Source organism: Protopterus annectens, chromosome 7.part0 (assembly GCF_019279795.1).
Source record: "Protopterus annectens isolate FY-2018-M chromosome 7.part0, PAN1.0, whole genome shotgun sequence".
Lineage (NCBI taxonomy): Eukaryota > Metazoa > Chordata > Ceratodontiformes > Protopteridae > Protopterus > Protopterus annectens.
Window position 1 is genome coordinate 1,267,576,219 of NC_056739.1, and position 21,048 is coordinate 1,267,597,266.

Here is a 21,048-nt window from a genome sequence, read left to right on the forward strand (position 1 = left end):
TCTATAGCTAACTCCTCCATGCGACTGATGTCATATGCAGCAGATGGAGCGAGTAGAGCCGCAGGTACAGGGGTGGCTCTTAGGCATCAATCCTGGATGCGGCTCTGTAATTTTGCAGATCCCTTTAAGGCGTCCTTCACAAACTCTCCCTTTGATGGGTCAGCTTTGTTTGGCCCTCAAGTGAAGGATACATTGACCAGGTGTGAACAGGACGGCAAGACTCTTTCTGCCGTAGGGGTCTGTTTTTCCACCCCTTCTAGACCTTACCCCAAAGGACAGAAGGGTGGAAAGATGTGGTTCCACAAATCCCAAGGAGTCACGCCGGATACACGTGGTCAGTTTACCCCTAGAGGCAGAGGGGGTCCACAGAACCAGGGAAGCAGAGAGCCTCTCTCTGACAAGCCCTTCCAGCATCCCTGAGATGTTGCCCGACTGTCCATCCTTGGAGGCAGTTGGGGGAAGACTATCGCTGTACCAAGAAGCCTGGCGTTCCCTCTTTCAAGACAGATGGGTACAGTCGATTATATCCGAGGGTTACAAAATTCCTTTCGAGGAAAGTCCCTTCTCTCACACAAATTCCCTTCCAGATGTACCACCAGGTCTAAGGGAAGTTGCAGAGTTAGAAGTATTAAAGCTTCTACAAAAAAGAGCCATTCAGCCAGTTACAACAGACCATTCAGAGCCCAGAATCTACTCAAGATTCTTTTTGGTCCCCAAAAAGACGGGAGACTGGAGACCAATATTGGATCTCAGCAGACTCAACAAGTCTGTGAGAAAGACAAGATTTCGAATGGTCACACTTCAGTCAATTTTGCCCTTCCTAGAGAAGGACAACTGGATGTGCTCAATAGATCTTCAGGACGCGTACTATCACATAAAAATTCACAGACGCTCCAGAAGATTTCTCCGCTTTCGGCTGGGGTCCAGTCATTTTCAATTCAGAGCCCTGCCCTTTGGTCTCACTACAGTCCCCAGAGTGTTCACCAAATGTATGGCAGTGGTCACGGCTCACCTGAGACGTCAAGGATTCCAGGTGTTTCTGTATCTCGACGACTGGCTCCTTTCAGCCACCACCAGGCATCAACTTCTTCAAGCCAGTGATTACACACTAAATCTCTGCACTCAATTAGGAATTTCGATCAACTACGAAAAATCCTCCTTATTGCCCTGCCGGTCTATTACCTTCATAGGCGCAAACTTAAACACTGTTCGGATGTCAGCAACCCTCACAGACAAAAGAATCTCAGATATACAAAGTCACTTGAGGATCATCCTTGCCAGCAAAAAGGTGCAAGCCAGAATGGTTCTGAAGGTGTTGGGCCTCATGGCTGCGGCCATTACCCTTCTTCCCCTGGCCTGCTTCTACATGCGTCTGCTTCAATGGATGTTGTTCACTCAGTGGTCTTACCAACAGCTTCCAATGCGTCACCAAATCCTGGTGACACAAATTTGCAAGAATCATCTTTCATGGTGGATTACTTCCCCCCAGATTCACCAAGGCAGACCCTTTGTATCCCCGGCCCGGTAGCCACTGTCACTACGGACGCCTCCCTGATCGGGTGGGGGGGTCATTATCAGGGCAGGATGGTTCATGGGACGTGGCAACCGTTCGAATACCACCTGCACATAAATGTCCTAGAGATGAGAGCAGTGCTTTTAACGTTGCAAGCCCTCAACGACTTTCTTCCCTTGGGAACAATTGCAGTTCACACAGACAACATGTCTGTAGTATGGTATATCAACAAACAGGGCGGAACCAAGTCCTACCCCTTGTGTCGAGAAGCTCTCAGACTTTGGCAATGGGCGATCTCCTCTCATCGGTTTCTGGTAGCAACGCATATCCCTGGGAAAACCAACATTCTAGCGGACAGATTGAGCAGAGCTATTCTCATGCCTCACGAGTGGTCTCTCAAACAATCTATAGTGGAGGAGATTTTTCTAGAATGGGGCCGCCCATGTTGCGATCTTTTTGCTACTCCCCAAAACAGCAAATGCCCAGACTTCTTTTCTCTCTTCCCACTGCCAGGCCATCCCCCCAGAGACGCTCTAACCCAGGATTGGCCCCAGGGACTTCTTTATGCCTTTCCTCCCTTTCTGCTGATTCCACAAGTTCTCCAGAAAGCCACCATTTTGAGAGCCAAAATGATCCTCATTGCTCCCTATTGGCCTCGACAAATTTGGTTTCCGTTCCTCCATCGTCACCTTTTGGTGCAGCCATGGCATCTGGACCCAGTACCAGACCTTCTGATTCACCAATCAGGTCAGCTGCACCGGTCTATCCCTTCTCTCAACCTCACAGCATGGTTGCTCCACTTCCTTCCTTAGCCAGGCTTCCTATGATCTCTAATCCTGTTAGGGATATCATAGTGGCTTCCCTAAATCCTCTACTAGAAGGATTTATACCAGCAAATGGAAACGCTTCTCTTGTTGGGCAAAAGCTAAAAATATTGATCCTTTTACTGCTCCTGTTCAAGCAGTTTTGGATTTCTTAGCGAAAATCTTTCACGCGGGCTCTTCATCTTCCACGGTCAAAGTTCAGTTGGCTGCTATCTCGAAATTTCATGTTGGGTTCGCAGATCACAACATTATGTCCCACAGGCTTTGTAGAGCCTTCTTAAAAGGAATCTTTCTCCTGAAACCTCCAGTCAGGAGTCCTCCTCCTCAATGGGACCTAAATTTAGTGCTGACATCCTTGATTCTTCCTCCCTTCGAGCCAGCTGTTTCATGTTCCCTAAAATTTCTTTCATGGAAAACACTCTTCCTGGTTGCTATTACCTCGAATAGGAGAGTGTCTGAACTTCATGCTCTCTCTGTTCGTCCCCCTTATCTGGTGTTCCACAAAGACAGGGTTTCCTTGAGAACTAATCCGACCTTTTTGCCTAAGGTCGCCTCAAAGAATAATTTGAACCAGTCTATTGACCTTCCTGTATTTTTCCCAAATTACTCAAACAGATCGGAACAAAAATTACATTATCTTGATGTTCACCGCCAACTCAGATATTATTTGGACAGAACAAAACAATTCAGGAAATCCGATCAGCTCTTTATTTCTTATGCTGATAACAAAAAAGGCCTTCCTGTTTCAAAAGTGACCTTATCTAGATGGCTTTCTTCTGTCATCTCTGAAATCTATCAGCTCAGGGGAAAACAGCTGTGCTCGAAACCTAAACTGCATTCAACCAGAAGCTTAGCCACTTCCACAGCCTTTCAGGCTAGACTTCCTTTAGACACTATTTGTGCAGCAGCCACTTGGGCCACTCCTCATACCTTTGTTTCTCATTACAAATTGGATTTGGCCTCCAGGGATAGAGCCAGTTTTGGCTCTACAGTTCTCAAGAGTCTGTTCCATTGAGCCACCCAGGATAGAGGTGCTAGGGACGCGGTCCCATCAAGCAAGAATGAAGGCGAGATTGACAACTTAACATTGAGAAGTTATGTACCTACCATAACGTTCCATGTTAGTTGTCTTCTCTCGCCTTCTTTCTTGCGACCCTCCCTCCTTCCCCCTGGCCTGGACAGACCTTTTTCTCCCTACATGGAAGAATGCTTCTTAAGACCATACAGTTCTGGTCTTCCTTACCCATCCTTCAGGCTTTTTTCTGCCTTTCTTTCTTCCTTCTGGGAAGTTTTTTATGCTAGGTGTTATTGCCTATAGTCAACAAACGAGATCTGGGTACTTACCACCTTGCATCATGGGATATGGGGCTGCCTCGAGCTGGTAAAAGTGACTCTCGAGCTTAGCAAAGTGCCGAGTCGGAGCCGAGGATCGGCTCCGAACCCATCAAGCAAGCAAGAAGGTGAGAGAAGACAACTAACATGGAACGTTATGGTAGGTACATAACTTCTCATTCTCGAGCTTAGCAAGTGCCGAGTCGGAGCCGAGGGTCGGCTCCGAACCCACCCAGCAAGAAAGAAGGCGAGAGAAGACAACTAACATGGAACGTTATGGTATGTACATAACTTCTAATTATATCATAGCAAGTGGAAAAGGTTCTCCATATGGACCACTCAGTGGGATTTTGTATCCCTTTACAGCTCCTGTCTCCGTAGTATTAGAGTTTTTGGTGGGGATCTTTCGGCAAGATGCTAGTTTCTCCACTGTCATAGTCCAGCTGGCTGCAATTTCTAATTTTCACATGGGGGAAAATATGTCTTCATTAGCCTCTTCCAGACTTTGCAAGACCTTCCTTAAAGGTACCTTTCTTTTAAGACCCCCTGGTGAAGGATCCTACACCTCCATGGGACCTCACTTTTGTACTTCAGGCTCTAGTCTCCCCTCCCTTTGAGCCCACAGCTTCAGTAGATTTGCAGTATCTGTCTTGGAAGACTGCCTTTTTGGTAGCTATTACGTCTGCCAGGAGGGTGTCGGAACTTCAAGCATTATTCAAAGTTCCGTACATGATTTTTCGTAAGGCCAGGGTCTCCCTGCTCACTAATCCATCCTTCCTTCCCAAGGTGGTGTCAGAAGCCAATATTAATCAGACTATCAATCTTCCTGTCTTTTTTCCTAATTTCCAGAAAAAGGGAGAATATAAATTATATCTGCTGGATATACACAGGCAATTATGATTCTACTTACACAGGATGAAATCCTTTCGTAAATCTGATCAGTTATTTGTTTCTTACTCAAAACCCTTCTTAGGGAAGCCAATTTCTAAAGTGATGATTGTTCATTGGATTTTCCCAATGCATTATTCAAGCATATTCTATCAAAGGAATTTCTCCTCCGGATCAGGTAAAAGCACATTCCACTAGGTCTATGGCCACTTCAGCAGCTTTTTGGTCCAGGGTGTCGTTGGATGATATTTGTTCTGCAGCTACTTGGTCTTCATCTCATACCTTCATTTCACATTACAAATTGGACATTGTATCCAGGAACAGGGCATCCTTTGGCTTCACGGTGCTCCGGAATATCCTTCCATGCGGGCCTCCCAGGTGTTGGTAGCTGGGGACTCTGTCTCACAGGTTGAAGACCAAATGAAGTCAACTACTTCAGATAAAGAAGTTATGTACTCACCATAATGTTACATCTGAGTATTTGTACTTCATTTGTCTTCAGCCACCCCCCCTTCCCCAACCTTGTCAATATTGTCCTGACAATGTATACGGGAGATATACATTCCATGAGGGTCCCTCTTATGCTTGGTTTAGGAATCTTTGGACTGTCAGTAGTTTCAAGGTCTTGTTGAGCCGGGTGTGTGTTTTTGTGCTGAGCAGCAAACTCGATCTGAAGGGAGGAAGGAGACATGGGGCGTTATGGGTAAGGGGAGGAGCTTGGAGCTCAGATCAAATGCTAGTTATGCGGCTGTGTCAGATCTGATTCGTATCCATGGACCCACAGATTGAAGACAAATGAAGTATAACTACTCAAATGGAACGTTATGGTGAGCACATAACTTCTTTTTATATGGCAACCCTACTCAGTGCAATGCCCTGCCAGTTATCAGTTGCTATCACACACATCCTGCCAGACCATCACAGACCGCTGCTGATGCATGACTCTTACAGGAAGCGAAAAAAAAAAATATGCTCTCTTTTTCACCAAAGCCAGAATAATAAATTTCTTCTTGGGCCTCCGCTGAAAATAGGCTGTGTCTCAATCCAACTTTCCCGGTTAACAAATGTTAAATAAAATATAATAAATAATTAACTCCCCCATACACAGATGCGACCATCAATTTTTTCCTCATGGATCCCTTCAATAGTTTAACTGTGTATGCACCATAATTTCCCCATTGATCTCTTCATTACTTTGTCCATATCTGCACACGCACATTACTGACACCAAAATGAAGCATTTTCCCCACGACCTCTGCAGTAGTAGTATATCCGGTATGAACAAGCACCAAAATAATTTCCTCAGCTACTCCTTCAGTAGTGCATCCATGCATGCACAAGCACTTTGCTGACATCAAAATGAAACATTTCCCTCAGTGACCCCTTCAGTTTGTTTGTGTCTTTTCAGCTTTTCCCGGTTAGGAGTCGCCACAGCGGAACTCCGGTCCGCTAATGATTGGCAATAGAGTTTCACGTGCTGGCTTGCCGGGCCTAACGCAGAACCTTCAATGAAGGAACGCCCGTTCATGCATGTCGCCACACAGAAGATGCTCTAACTGAGAATCGAACGGGAAACGTCTAACTGTGAGGCGACAATGCTACCGCAGCACCACCACCGCAGTATGTATCCATATCTCTACAAGCACATCACTGACACCGAAATGGAACATTTCCCCTAACGACCCCTTCAGGAGTATATCAAATAAATAATGAGGAAACTTCTCTGTGTGGAAGATCTAAAATTCTCTAAAGTTCAGGCACATAATAAAAACCATTCTGTGACTATCCAACCTAATAATGGGTGGTAGAAATACTTTCTTTAAAACGTTTCTGAAGTATAAATCCACTAATGAAAGTAGGGAAGCACAAGTTGGTTCAAGCTGAATCTTCTTAATAAAAAAATAAATAAATAAATAAATATTTGACTTGAACCAACTGGTGCTTCCCTATTTTCATTTTGGAAAGTTTTTAAAGAAACTATTTCTACCACCTGTTATTAGGTTGGATATTCACAGTACGTTTTTTTTTTTTTTTAGGTGCCTGAACTCTAGGGAATCTTAGGTCTTCCTTACAGAGAATACATACATACATACAAATGTTTCAAGCATGGGCATTAAAGCCCTTCTAGCTTGCCAATATGCCAAAACACTTGTTCCCATAATAAATGTCCAGGCTGTTCTTAAAAATATCTAAACTAGTACTTGCTTCAATGTAATTTGGTAGTCTGCTCCAAGCATCAGCTACTCTGTCAGAGAACCAATTAGTACACTTATCATTCCTTTAGAATCTTCTACATAAGTTATCTGATGATTCTCTAGTACTTTTTGATAACCCCAAACATTCCCAGATGTAGTTGCCCCTAAATGCCCTATATACCTGAATAAGATGATCTCTTAAATATCTGTAAGAGACAGTGTACAAGTTCAGATATTTTAGTCTTTCATAATAACTTAGATTTTCACATCCATGGATGCCCTTAGTATATTTCTGCTGTACTCTTTCCAGTTTATTCAGGCTTGTTTTCCTATAGGGTTTCCATATTGTTATTCCATACTCAAGTTTGGGTCTAATGTAACTAACAAACAATGACTTCATTATGTTTGATTTCCTAGACTTTATAAATATTTTTATACAACCTATAGTTCTATAACTATCATTAGCCAATTGGTTGATATGATTAGAAAAAGTCATAGCTGAATCTACCCATATACCCAGGTCCTTGAATGAGTCTACAGTTTCAATCAGTGTGTGCTGTATTAAATATTCACCCTTCAGTTTATGTCTCCCAAATCTCATATGCTTAGTTTTTGATGTATTTATCAACATATTTATTCTCCTGTGCCTAAATGGTCAATTTAGTCAAATTATTTTGCAGACATGCCTTATCTGTAACACTTGTAATCAGTCTACCCAATTTCAAGTTTCAAGAAGTTTCCTATTGCTTTTGGATCCAGTATGTTGACGTACTGGATTTGTGCGACTTCAAGGTACACCACGGAGACGGTTTCTTTCAGTTTTTCTTTAATAGTATATCGATGTCTGAAGAAGCACTTCAGTGACATCAAAATGAAACATTTTCCTCAACAATCCCATCAGTAGTTTGTTCAAGTATGCACAAGCACCACAATGAAACATTTTCCCCAGGTGATTCCTTCAGTAGTTTGTCCATATATGCAGTCTCTCTCCCTCTGACACACATATACACACACACACTCACACACTCACACACTCACACACTCACACACTCACACACTCACACACTCACACACACACACACACACACACACACACACACACACACACACACACACACACACACACACACGTTAAGTACTTACTTTCTACCCACATCCTGGCAGTAGCACACATAGTGCCAGAGAAAATAGTTTAAAGTAAATAAAAAAAAATATTTTTCCATGCTCGTGCTTACTCTTTCACGTGAACTACTTCCTTCTTTTTGGCTTAGGCTGCCTCAGTCAACTGAGGCAGCCTGAGCCAATAAGAAGTGTTCCTTGCTGCATCATGCAGCAGTCCGGTGAATTGCTGATTGAGTGACATGCTGAATGCTGTCGATCAACCCCAATTGATGATCAGGAAGCCTAATGCCAGACTGTTTTCTAAACAGCCCAGTAATTTTAAGAAGCTGATTTTTTTCCTGGATTTCTTTGGAACTCCACACATGTGCAGAGTTCTGAGGACCTGAAACACAACAGAAAGTCAACAATTATCTTTAATTTAAAAATAATAGTTGATTTTCTAAGTAAACACATTTCTTTTTTTTTAGCTGGAGGTTGCAGGCCAGCAGTCCAGTACCAGTAGCCACCCCTGCCAAATTGCATGATTTACTGTTAAGTGCAACCCTCTTTAAAGTTAACTCATTCACTCCAATGAAGATCAGGAAGTTTGCACTGTGACTTCAAATGGGTGGAGTCTACACCTTTTGACAAAATCAAATTATATCTTCACATTTCAAACAAATGTTCATATCTCTAGAATCATAGTGGTTATGAAAGAAGTAAAAAGGACAGCTCTTCAACACAAACTATTTTTATAGTAGTAGTATTCTTTAGGTTCTAGGTCTTAAACCAAATATTATAAGTCACAGTAAATCCAGTAACTATTACATTTGTAATATTTTGTAAACAACTTACAATATCTCAGCAGCCACTCAAGTTACAACACATAGTATCAGCAGCACTTTATTCATATAACTGAGAGCATTCATATGAGGCTAAGGAGTTCTGTCTCTCTTACTTGGTTGTTGAGATATTTAGAAAAATGTGAACATTATATATATGTAAATTAATATCATAAAAACAAAAGTTAATATCTATTTACCTGCACTAGACAGAGGTCAAATATTAATGCAGTTGAGTTTATCTTTGTGTAAGCTTTAAAATATATTTTTTTAAAAAACCTTGTACATAGCATGGTTTTGGAGTTATTGATGTAAATATGAACAAGCAATATTTGACGTCTAAAGGCGTCAGTAGGCGTTAACTGCAGATGCACCTGGAGGCACCACTCAGATGTAATGAGTTAAATTAATAACTTTAACAGTATGTCTTCAAGGAGGGGTTATTGCACCAGTAAAGCTACCCACCCCCTTCCTGTTATTGTTATTGCTGCAGATATTTCAGTACGTTGTGCTTTGGTTATTAGTTTACATTGATGTGAGCATTGCATTTGCTGTCATAGTGTTTTTTTATAGACTAGAGATAAGGCTCATGCATACATTTATGTCTATACTTGTGCAAGCAAACATATACACACGCACGCATACCTGTGCGCACAAGCACACACATGCACACACTTTTACCAAAGGCACACTGCACACTGGAGGCTAACCTCAAAGAAATGAAGAGAGTGCATGCTGCTGCTGTTTATATATGGGAGCGTTACTAGGCCCATGTCCATACCTTCATTGGTTCGAGACCAGAATTAGCTTTTACAGAACAGAAAACTGAAAAAATGTTTAGTTCAATGTAGCTTACCTGAAAAGTAAGCCTGAAATGTTATGATTTGCTCCTGCATTAACCTCTAACTGAAGAGATGCTTCTAAGGTAGGTATTTTATACAAATAAACTTTGTGCATTATAAATTCAAAAGAAAAAGAAAATAATTGATACAAACTGTATATTGCACAGAAGACCAGCTTCATAACATAGAAATACTAAACAGCAAAATTAAAGCAGAAAGAAATGTAATGACAATTAAACACAGTGATTAGTCAAAATCATCACAGTTTGCTTATGTACCCCAGGCAAGTGATGAGTTTAACAGACAGAATATATGAAGCCAATATTTTATACAATGACAAGAACTTAACCACTGACTAAACAAAAAAATGAAAGTAAAAAGAAATCATATGCAATATCATTTGAACATGCACTACTAGACTTATAATATTTGTTTATTTTATTCGAATGCTGTGTCCTTACTAAAGAGCAAAAAAAGAAGGAAATTTATATAAAAAATTAATAATGTAATAATGACTTGAATTCATCTTGAACTTAAGTGGTAATAATTTCAACATCATCCTATAAAAACATTAAGTGAAGGGCAGGCTGTCTTTGTTTTTTTCATCACCCATAAGCAACATGTGCACCAAGAGTCGTTTAGCTATTTGGAGTCCAGAATTCCTTCTCTTGGTTGCTGGTATATATTAGGATTTCCAGATATAAATTAATTCAGATTTCCTTGATTTGTGGCAGTACCTGTCTGCTGGGCAGTTTGTGTTAGTTGATGCATAGCAGCACTGCATCAAGCATAGATGGCTAAGTCACAGATATACCCTAAAGTTGTTTCAAAGACGTAGCCTTACATTGGATAATGAGTGAAAGTTAACTGTTGACTGACAGATATTCTTTTATACAGGTACATCTGTCATATTAAATCTGTATTCCAGATACTCTGAGATAAATTTCCATTTTTTTTTTGTTAACACAGTCTATTACTTTTTTTTTAAATAAATATTCCTAAAGATACAAATGTGCTGCTTTTAAGAATGTCTGTTTTCTTTGCCTCTCCCCCTTTGCAAGTTTTTTTTTTAATACAAAAAGATTTGTTGGTTTCTGTACAGATATATAACAGGCTGCAGTCAAGCAACTGCTATAGAATAATGTAGTGATTTGGCACTAGTTTCTCATGGCTAAAAATGGCAGTTTGTTTTTCATCATTTACCTGCAGCATCAAAGGCTGCATAACTGATCTACTTTTTTCTTTGGTGTTCTGAAAGGTATTCTTTTACAGTGTTACTAATTTCATATCTTACAGGCACAGCATCAGAAAATAATAAAGGGACCTAGGGTCACCAATCAGTTTATCCTACCAGCATCTCATCGTAGGGATCCAACCCTTCTTCCTTCTTCATTGTCTGAAAAAGACAGAAATAAAGGTGAGCTTGAAATATGTTGACAATGGTGAATGGAATGCAGCTACATTTAGACATTTGTTGAGCTAGCTCTGTTGCTGTACAGAGACAAAGTCACGACTATGAAACTAGGTGACCCAGTTTCAAAAAGCAGCCCAGATACCTGTTGGAACTGGTGTGGGAGAAGGGAGGAGTGACACATCTTTATCTGTTTGCTTCTGTTTGGGGTGAGGGACCATGTTGCATTTCTTGGCATTCATCTTAATTCTAGAGTCCACAGAGGAGAATGCAGATAAGCATGGAAATGCTGGCTTCTGGGGGAGGGGCAGGGCTGTCCTGAGGGGTGACATTACCTTTGGAAAAGAGTGACATGTTCTCACTGAGACCTGTTGTATGCCAAGACCTCAGGAAGTCTTGAATATGCACAGAAAGTTAGAGCCTTAAGGGTCAAACATCCCCTGGACTTATACATGGCATCTCTGCTCTCAGCTGCTTGGCCATTGTCCCTAAGAGGAACAAGTGGGCAACAGAGCTCTCACCTTCTTGGGGAATGAATGGGCTATATGGGACATGGAAGAGAGGAGATCTTGACAGTCACCAAACCAGTGAGGAAAAACACCAAAAATAAATAAATAAATGCATTCATGATACCTCTTTATTAACATTCTTATTTATTGTATGCTTTATTTCCTATGAAAAATAAAAAAAAGTCATGGTAGTGGTGTATATACATCCGGTCTCGCTAGGACCCCGGACCTTGGCTGGATAAACAAATGGCTGGTTAATCAGAAAAAGCATACAAAATAATATTTATAGGTTATAAATCAGCTAGAATGACAGGCTTTGTGTTACTATACATTTTTTCTAATGAATATGAAGTCTGAAACTCAGATGTCTGTCATTATTTAGCCCAGAGGAGGTGGAAGTGTGGTTCTTCTCTGTTGTTTTTTGCTAGAACTACAGCAGACATTTGATGCCTGGTTAAAGAGAAGGGCAGTTAGAGAAGCCGGATAAAAGGGAGTCTATTGTGTGTGTGTGTGTATATATATATATATATATATATATATATATATATATATATATATATATATATATATATATATATCCCTATCATATGATAGAAACCCCATTTGACTGAAACTCATTTGACTGAGACCATAAGACTGAAATTTCAAAAGACCGAAAAGTCACTTGACTGAAACCCATAACACTGAAACTCATAATACTTAATTTCAACATACAGAATTTTAAACTGAACCATATAAAACCACACTAGGTGGGGGGCTATGCCCCCCACACCCCCCTAACTATATATACTAACTCCAGGATTGCACTACAGTAAGTAAAAGGGCATAGTAGTGGCAGCATATAGACTACTGTAAGGTAAGTGAAAGGTATATGCCGTTTTCCCCATTGTAGTGCAATCCTGGAGTTAGTATATATATAGTAGGGGGGTGTGGGAGGCACAGCCCCACACATTGGAGGCGTGAGGGGTGTATCCCCCTTACCTAGTATGGTTTTATATGGTCCAGTTTACAATTTAGTATGTTGAAATTCAGTATTATGGGTTTCAGTCTTATGGGTGTCAGTCAAGTGACTTTTCAGTCTTTTGAAAATTCAGTCTTATGGTCTCTGTCAAATGAGGTTTCTATCATATGATAAGGATCCATATATATATATATATATATATATATATATATATATATATATATATATATATACAGTATATACATATGCGTATGCGTGTGTATATATAAAACAAAAGGTAATACATCCACTAGTAAGGATGTCAGCTTATTGATTTTCAATACTGAAAACAGACTGACTAACTTTAAGGTGTTTTTAACTTTTTAAATCAGTTTGTCATGTTGCGTGACAGACTTATGTTTTTGTTTTGTTTTTTTGTTTTTTTATACAAATTGTGGAAGGGCTTCACTGAAAAGATACATACTCTTGTAGTATAATTAAATTAATTTTAACACATACTCCGGTAGTGTGTCTCTCACTTTCTCTCTCTCTCTTTCATTTACACACCATGTGGTACATCGGCAGCAAGCACCTTTCAGTGCTTGTTGTTTCTGTAGCAGTACTTATCTAAAAACACCTCCCCTTTCTCTTCTATTTCTCACATGGACAAGACACACAGAGACACAGCTAGTTATTTTTTGAGATAACTTTCTGTGTTTCTATCCACTCATCAAACTTCTCCTACTATTTAGGTGTGAAGAAGAAGCTCAAAAAGTACAATATCCCCCATTTCTACATGAAGCTATGGACAAAGCCATAAAGGTATTTAATACCTTTAACTTTCTACAGTCTCTTGCACTGGGTGTGGCTGTAAGGTCCAGCATTTAATCAGTTTTGCATGAACTGTACTAAAAGAGTCATTTTGGAAGGATATGCAAAAGGAAAGATGAGAATTTTTAAAACAATCTGCATGTTGTTGAGCAAATACATAAAAATTATCTGTTTATTGGCATTATTGAAATGAAGAGAATGTGTCAGTGAATAAATAGGTAGTACACCTGCTTTTGGTATAGGAAAATCACAAGGCTGTATGTTTTAGTCCCACTCTAGGTGATTGGATTCATTTTGGACTTCCAGATAAGACTGCAGGGAGCTGTGTCACATGCGTTCACTGTTCAGCTGAATAATGGTTTGAGAAGTGAGGGGGGCATGGAAGTAATTTTTTATTGTATGCACTGAATAATCTAGTTGCTCCAGATGTTTGAAGCTGATTTTTTTTTCTGCATTGGCAATGCAGTATTGGCTTATATATTTTTGTAGCTATTTGAGACTGATATTTTTTCTGCATTACTGACACCATATTGCCTTTGTATTTAATTATTTTTCTTTTGCCTGGAGTAAATCTATTTGGTAAGGTGGTGGGCCATCCTAGATTTTAGTGACATTTGATCTAAGTGGGAGATGGACAAGTCTCTGCAGGTCCAAGGTTGCTGGAGCATTTGGGCTTCAGATTACACCTGAGTTTTCCTTAGATGTTTTTCTATTCCTGTTGCATTATTCATAACCTTTGGGATTCCCTGTCTAGCTGACCTAAATGTCCAGCCAGTATACAAAATATTTTTTGGTACTGCATGATGTATGTGATGTTGCACATAGCAAGGCAGGCAGCGTAGGCCATAAAGGTGATGTTGGTATGTACCATTCCTCAGAACTTCTCTGCCGCCAGTCCGAACTCCAGCTTCTACCATTCATCTGATCGCCAAGTGTTTGCTGTTTTCAGATAAGTGCCCTGTTAGGGGAAATTCTTTGTATTTTTTGCTGCTGCATGCTTTTGAGGTTAATGTCATCTAGGAAAGGCAAGTGCTGTTGTGGACATCAGATTCCACACAGACAGACAGTGTTTGTTTGCTTAGGGTCCGAGCATGATTACAAGTCTTGCATAATTTGCCAGGCATTCGTCCCCAAGACTCTTTATAGTCATTTGTTGGTTCAGAACATTTACCTCGAGAATCACTGTCTGAAAAGATTAGCTTTTGGTTTGGAGGGCACCACAGGTCCCTTTTGTGAGCCACCAAAGAAGACCAAAAAGGTCAGGCCTGAATCTTCGACTGTGCCTCTGAATTTGGACATTCCTCTCGAGGCCAGTGAAGGCCTAGAGACCCGTTTGATCTCTGGTTCCCAACCTGCAGCAGGTACCATTTCAGAAGCCATTAGAGAAGGTGCCACTAGCATGTCTGTATAGAGGCATCACAGATGTCCATTCAGGGCAGTAAGGGGGAACCAAGGCCCACTGCCTCGGATGTCCCGAGCGGTGCCCCTCCAGCGCCTCCATCTCTAGCTATCCCAAACCCTGACCCAGTGCTTAGCCATACATCAGCTATTTCTTCACAACCTAGGGGGGGGATCTTCCTGGTAAGAAGAAATTTAAACAGAAACATGTTTCCTCTTCCTAAAATCTTTCTCTTGATTGGCAGGCCATCTCACAGGGAATCCTGAATGCCTTCCTGGCTTTAAATCCATCCTAAGCTCTACCTGCCATGTCTGTTCCTTCCCCCACTCCCAGGAGATCAGTAGAGGAACAGCAGGTCTCTGGAGAAGAAGAAGAAGAAGAAGAAACTTCTTCATTTGATGAATCCTTGATCTACACATCTAAGTCTCCCCTAGGTTATGCTTCCCCTGAATTAGATTCTAACAATGGGGATTCTCCTGAGGTAGATTTGTTCTTTGGAGAAACTATTTCTACGATGAGAGATTTCTTCATAAGGAAAAGTAGTCACATTTTAGAAGTTAAAAAGAGATAGTATGGCTTGTTACAGATGGAGTCTTCATCTCCCTCAGTCATGCCTCCTGTTCTCCCTGCTTTTCTGGATCCCTTTCTCTCAGTGTCAGAGTTCAGATTCTCAACCTCCAGCCCCCAAATGGCCTGACAGATTTTATAAGGTACCTGAGGACAGCAAGTTTTTATTTAAATGTCCTCCGGCAGATCCTGCAGTTATTTTTCTTTCTGCCAACAAACCTTCTAGACTTCTTCCCTATACTAATCTGCTCCCTTGTGACACGGATAGCAAAATGATGGAAAGCCATTAAATACCAGACCCCATGTCAAAATATGTTCTGGGCTTGCTTTCCCAAGCTTCTCAGCTGGTATCAGATGCTCCTGATGATCCAGCCAAAGCGCAGCTTACCTCTTTACTGTTTATCTCAGCCCAGGTGCTTAGACATTTCATTAAATGCAGTTATGATGCAGCTGAGGTTTCTGACAGATCAGCAGCTTTGGGTTCTGTCCATAGGAGGTACTCATGGTTGAGAGTCCAGCCTTTGCCTGATGATAGCAAGGCTAAAATTATGGATGCACCTCTGGACAATGATGCCCTCTTTGGTACTGATGCTGCAGCCCTTTTCAAGTCCCTGCATGATAAAGGGAAAGAGCTTAAGGAACTGAAACACCTCTTTGTGTTGCCAGTTCCTAAATGCCACAGAAATTACCCTTCCAAGACACAATTTCTCAGAAGGAAACAAAACAGTTCTCCTTCTCATAAGAAAGAGGCTTGTAGACAGGGATCTTCAGACCCCAGCAAACCCCTGTTCAAAACCCACCTTTCAAGACAGGCTAGGTAGTCTGTGACTATCTGGCAAAGCTCTTAAACATGCCCCTTTCCCAGTGCCTATCTTCTTCTCTTCCCTCTTGAACAAGTATCTCCACTGACTAGGGGATCCTTTCCATTATCCAAAACAGCTACTACATGGTATGGAAATCTGTCCCTCCCTTGATGGGCATTCCTTAACCCCTTGGGATCAGATTCATCTGTTCCATCAAATTGTAGAGGACTTGCTAAATCAAGGAACTATTCAAGAAGTTCCACCACTACAAAAAGGAAGAGGGTTTTACTCAAGAATGTTCCTAGTCCCCAGAAAAGATGGCCCATGGAGACCAGTTCTAGACCTCTCAGGTCCCTATCTTTTCTTCAAAGTGCCAACATTTTGTATGCTCACTCTGCAAACATTTTTGCCTCTTCTGTTGCCCCAGGCCATTCTAATCACTCTGGACATCAAGGATGCATACCTGCGTATCCCCATTCATCTGCAATACAGGATTTTTTTACGCTTTTCTGTTGCTTCCTCATATTTTCAGTTATGGCATAGAATAGTTGTGCAAAATCTTACCATAACCATAAATGTCCTTCTCTTTGATGTTGCAGTATTCCATCCCACACTCCTACCCCCCTTGGTACTTGCTATTTACTGGATGATGTTATATACCTCATATCCCTGGACTGGTGTTCTGACTGGGGGCACTCATTTCTGAGGAATGGTACATGCCGATGTTACCTTTATGGCCTACGTTGCCTGCCTTGCTATGCACAACATTGCATGCAGCATGCAGTAGCAAAAGCCTTTTGTATACTGGCCAGACATTCAGGTCACCTAGATGGGGAATCCCAAAGGTTATGAATGCTTCAACATGGAAGAGAAGGACATCTATGGTTATTGTAAGATTTTACACAACTATTCTTTCTTTTTTTTTTCTGCTTAATATTTACTACATGGCTCTCAACTCAGCCTTTGTCTTTCATGTAAGACTGCAGGAAGCTGAGCCACATTCGCTTGCTGTTAACTGACTATTGGTTTGCCATGTAAATTTATTTAGCTGTTTGAAGCTAATTTCCTTTTTTCTGCATTGCTGACCCTGTATTGTCTTAGTATTTACTTGTCCTTCAGTCTGAAGTACATCTGTTTGGTGGTGGTAATACTATAGCTGTTAGTACACACAACAGATTCCTTCATTCTCATTATTACTGGAAGTGTACTTCTAACTCCTGTGAGTTATTGACCTAGTTCTGTTCTGTCCTAAAGGTGTGTGTGGACATGCATGGGTTTGTTTATCTGCAGAGACTAGGTACCAGCTGTGCTGCACGGAGTGGACCAGAGCTGATCTTATCACTAGTCCAACAAATTCCACCCCCCCCCATGCATACATAACAATTCCCCTGCTCCTGATTACATCCTCACAAAACTTTATCACTTGTACTAATTCTTCAGCCCTTCCTTACCTCCTCACATATAGTTGACATCACTAGTCATCAAGGAGAGACAGAAGACTAATCCTTTTGTTTCCAGCCTTATAGCACATGGAATCCTAAGCAGTGCAAGAACTGCTTCATGTTTACTGAAAACAAACTTTTACTTAACCTAAGGGACTTAATTTGCGAAAGGTGTAAGTAGTTAACTAACCTGAGGGGGCCCTCTTTCAGCCAGTTACATGCAGTGAGCTCAACTATGTCTTACTTCCACTCACTTCTAGTCAACATACTCGGACTGCAAACACAAAACTGTTTTATACTGATGCATTTAAGAAAAATCTAACTAATCTTCATAGAACTCCCAAGTCTGGGAATCAGTCTAAATCCACCAGTCTATCTCCTGCATGCCTCCCACCATTATATAGCTCATTCTGACACTATAGAAAACACAGCCACAAAAATGGGTCACAAAGCCAGCATGTTGAAGCCTGTAAGGTAACAAGACCAGTGTCATGGGTATAGATGACTCCATACTTAGACTCAACAGGCTGAGTAATGATCCACAGTTTTGTTAGGGCCCTTAAATATTTTCATCCCATGTTCATTGCTCAGGTAGGTGTGAATGACTTGATATACATCTCCTTGGATTATATGAAGAGAGAAGTGGTTGAGCTCTTAGAGTATGCTTCTGAAATATGTGTAAAACTAGTATCGAGTTGTAACCCTACCATCAGCAAGAATGAAGACTCAATATAAACATAAGATAATTTACTTTAATTATTGGCTTAGCTACTTAAGTCATTCTAGGGGATCCAATTTATATGAGCCTAGGGTTTGGATGGTTGCAACCCTAAGCTGCTTTGCTAGGGATAATTTGCATCTTTCAACTCATAGCTTCAGTATATTGACTAAGACTCCCCCCTTCCCTCACCCATAGTTCAATTTTTAGGAAAGATCAGTCCCCTCAAATTATGTACATTTGCAAGCACAAACAGAATCACATAAAGGTAACACTGCTCAATGCCTAAAGAAAAAGTTGCACTTCTTACAGTCATTCTTGACTCTTGAAAATATAGATATGTGAGTAGTTACTGAAGCATGGTTTCAAAACAGCCACTGCATCTCCCCAGTGCAGTGGTAGAATGCCTACCACTTCTTCAAACTCAACGCTGAAGTAGATGGTACAGCTGGAGGGGGTGTATTGGTGTCCCTAAGAAGTCATTTTAACCTTCTGACTAATAATACAGGATAACAACCTTGAACTCTTCCACATCTTTCTCATGATAAATAAGACCCAGTAGCAAATCTTATACAGCTACTGTACCCCCCACCATGACATTGGCAGACCATGAGATATATCCCAACAAACCGACATACCCATGACAGAGCCCAACACTATCCCTTGGATGACTTTAACTATCCTTCAATTAACTGGAGAACCTGCACCACCACAAGCAAGTATGTACAGTAACTCCTTGACTTCATTAATGGCAATTTCTTAGACCAACTAGACCTAAATCCAATAAGGGATACAAATATTTTGGACTTAGTCCTTATCACTGTAGCTCCCCCTGTGCTCCATATGCATAGTTACATTTTTGTTAGTCAAATCTGACCACCATGCTATAACACTTACTTTAAGGGTATGATTGAGGTTAGCATAACAACCATCATTTTCAGAAATAAGTCTGAGGCAGATTTACTCCAGCTGATGGCCTGATCAAATTAAAACATCTGCCCACCTTGAATATGTCATATCACATGCTGCCATTCTTGTGGATAAATTCTGTGACCATCTCCAAGCTTGTTTTGAGGCCTTAGAACCCACAAGGCATAAATACATGCCAAATTCAGGATCAAACCTAATTGGTGGAAAGCTCTGACACTATAGAAAACACAGCCACAAAAATGGATCACACAACCAGCATGACAAACTCAAGATCAACAAAGAGCTTAGAAACAAAATCAAATCCTCAAAGAGCAACCACAAATTAAGAATTGACACTCACACCAAGGATAACCATATAGCCTTCTTCAGCTAAATCGGAAACCTTAAAAGTACTACCCATAAATGCTATGAGCCAGTACAAAATCCCACAGCTTAATCATCTTGTGAGGACATTGGCAACACGTTAGAAGACAAATCCAGCTCAAACATTGCTCCTCTATCTCCCCCTAATTATCCACATGATGTGCATGTCTATCCCGTTTCCTTTGATTACCACCAGTCACATGCTAAGTTTTCTATCCAAAGCTAAGCACACCAGCTCCATGGGCCCTGATAATGTGGCAGGCTGTCTTTTTGCTAGCACGAAACATTGTCTGACAGACCCATTATTAATTCTGTTCAGTCTCAGTTTCTCCACTGGATTCATGCCAAAGTAATGTGCTGTACTAATCATCCCACTCCACAAAGGGAGGGCCCAACTTCTGATCTGGATAACTATAGACCCATAAGCCTCACTAGCCTTATCTGTAAGCAGTGGTGCTTATCGTTACTAACAAGGACTTGGGCAGTCTTCAAACCTTAGACACTGACTAGTCTGGGTTTGTTTAAGGCAGATTCTTCATCTTAAACTTGGTGGACTTTTTTGAACAGGTCACTGAGACTTCAGATTCAGGAATATCAGTTTATATGGCATACCTAGATCTGACTAAGGTCTTTGATACTTACTATTCTACATTCTGGCATTGTTGATCAGCTAATCCAATTAAATACAAACTCCTGTGTTATCCTTTGGATAGCAAACTGGCTCACAGACAGAACAGTCTATTAATGTTGGAGGTATGCTCTCATCTAATTAAGTAATTACCAGCTGTGTCCCCCAGGGATTGGTCCTTGGACCTCTCATTTTTGTTATATTTTTCTTTAACATCAAGGGCAACTGGCTAAAAATTTTGCTGATGATTGCAAGTTCAGACCTGTCATAAATTCCCCTGCCAACCTTATGATACTCCAGGAGGGCTTAGGGCTTAACACTAACAGTTGATGCTTAGACCACGGCCTCAAATTAAATGCCAAAAAGTAATACATCATTGTGTAGTTTGGAAAACTTAGATATCCCTGTTCTTATCACATAGTGGACAACCCTCATAAAAGTTGACTCAGTCATTAGGGACTTGAGCACTTTCATTGAAAATGAACTATCCTTTGACCACTGTGTGTCTGATGTTAGGAAACCCTTTTATATAGCCAGGATAATTACTAAAGATATGACTTCTACATCAAAGGAAGTAAAGGAAAGCTTGGAGAAAGCCTATGGCAAGGTCCAAAGAAAGCTGATTTGGGCAGTCCTGCGATGGTTCAAAGTTCCAGAAACATTTGTAAAATTAGTGTAGGCTATGTACAAGGACACAATAACACAAGCACAATAGTGTTTCGACTCAGAGTGGTTTCCATTGAGAGTGGATATGCATCGGGGCTTAACTCTGGTCCCACTGCTATTCATATTGGTGATGAACTAATGGGTCAGAGGGAAGCGATCAGCAAAGAACTGTATACAGACAATGTGACATTATACACAAACTCTGAATTGGAACTTCATCAAATTGCAGGGAAGTGGAATGCAAAATTGAAGGAATCTGGCAAGATAGTTGTCATAGCTGCAAATGGAACAAATTGAAAGAAGC

The 21,048-nt window shown here is 40.9% G+C and overlaps 1 protein-coding gene across 2 annotated transcripts in view; it reads left to right on the plus strand.

Annotated features, from left to right (window-relative positions):
* IQCH (IQ motif containing H) overlaps positions 1 to 21,048 on the plus strand; it is a 4,045,691-nt gene that overhangs the window by 1,083,050 nt on the left and 2,941,593 nt on the right. For both annotated transcript variants that reach the window (XM_044077880.1, XM_044077881.1), the window contains exon 6: positions 10,834 to 10,954. In XM_044077880.1, the coding sequence (XP_043933815.1) occupies positions 10,834 to 10,954 (121 nt within the window). The remainder of the gene's footprint in view (positions 1 to 10,833; positions 10,955 to 21,048) is intronic.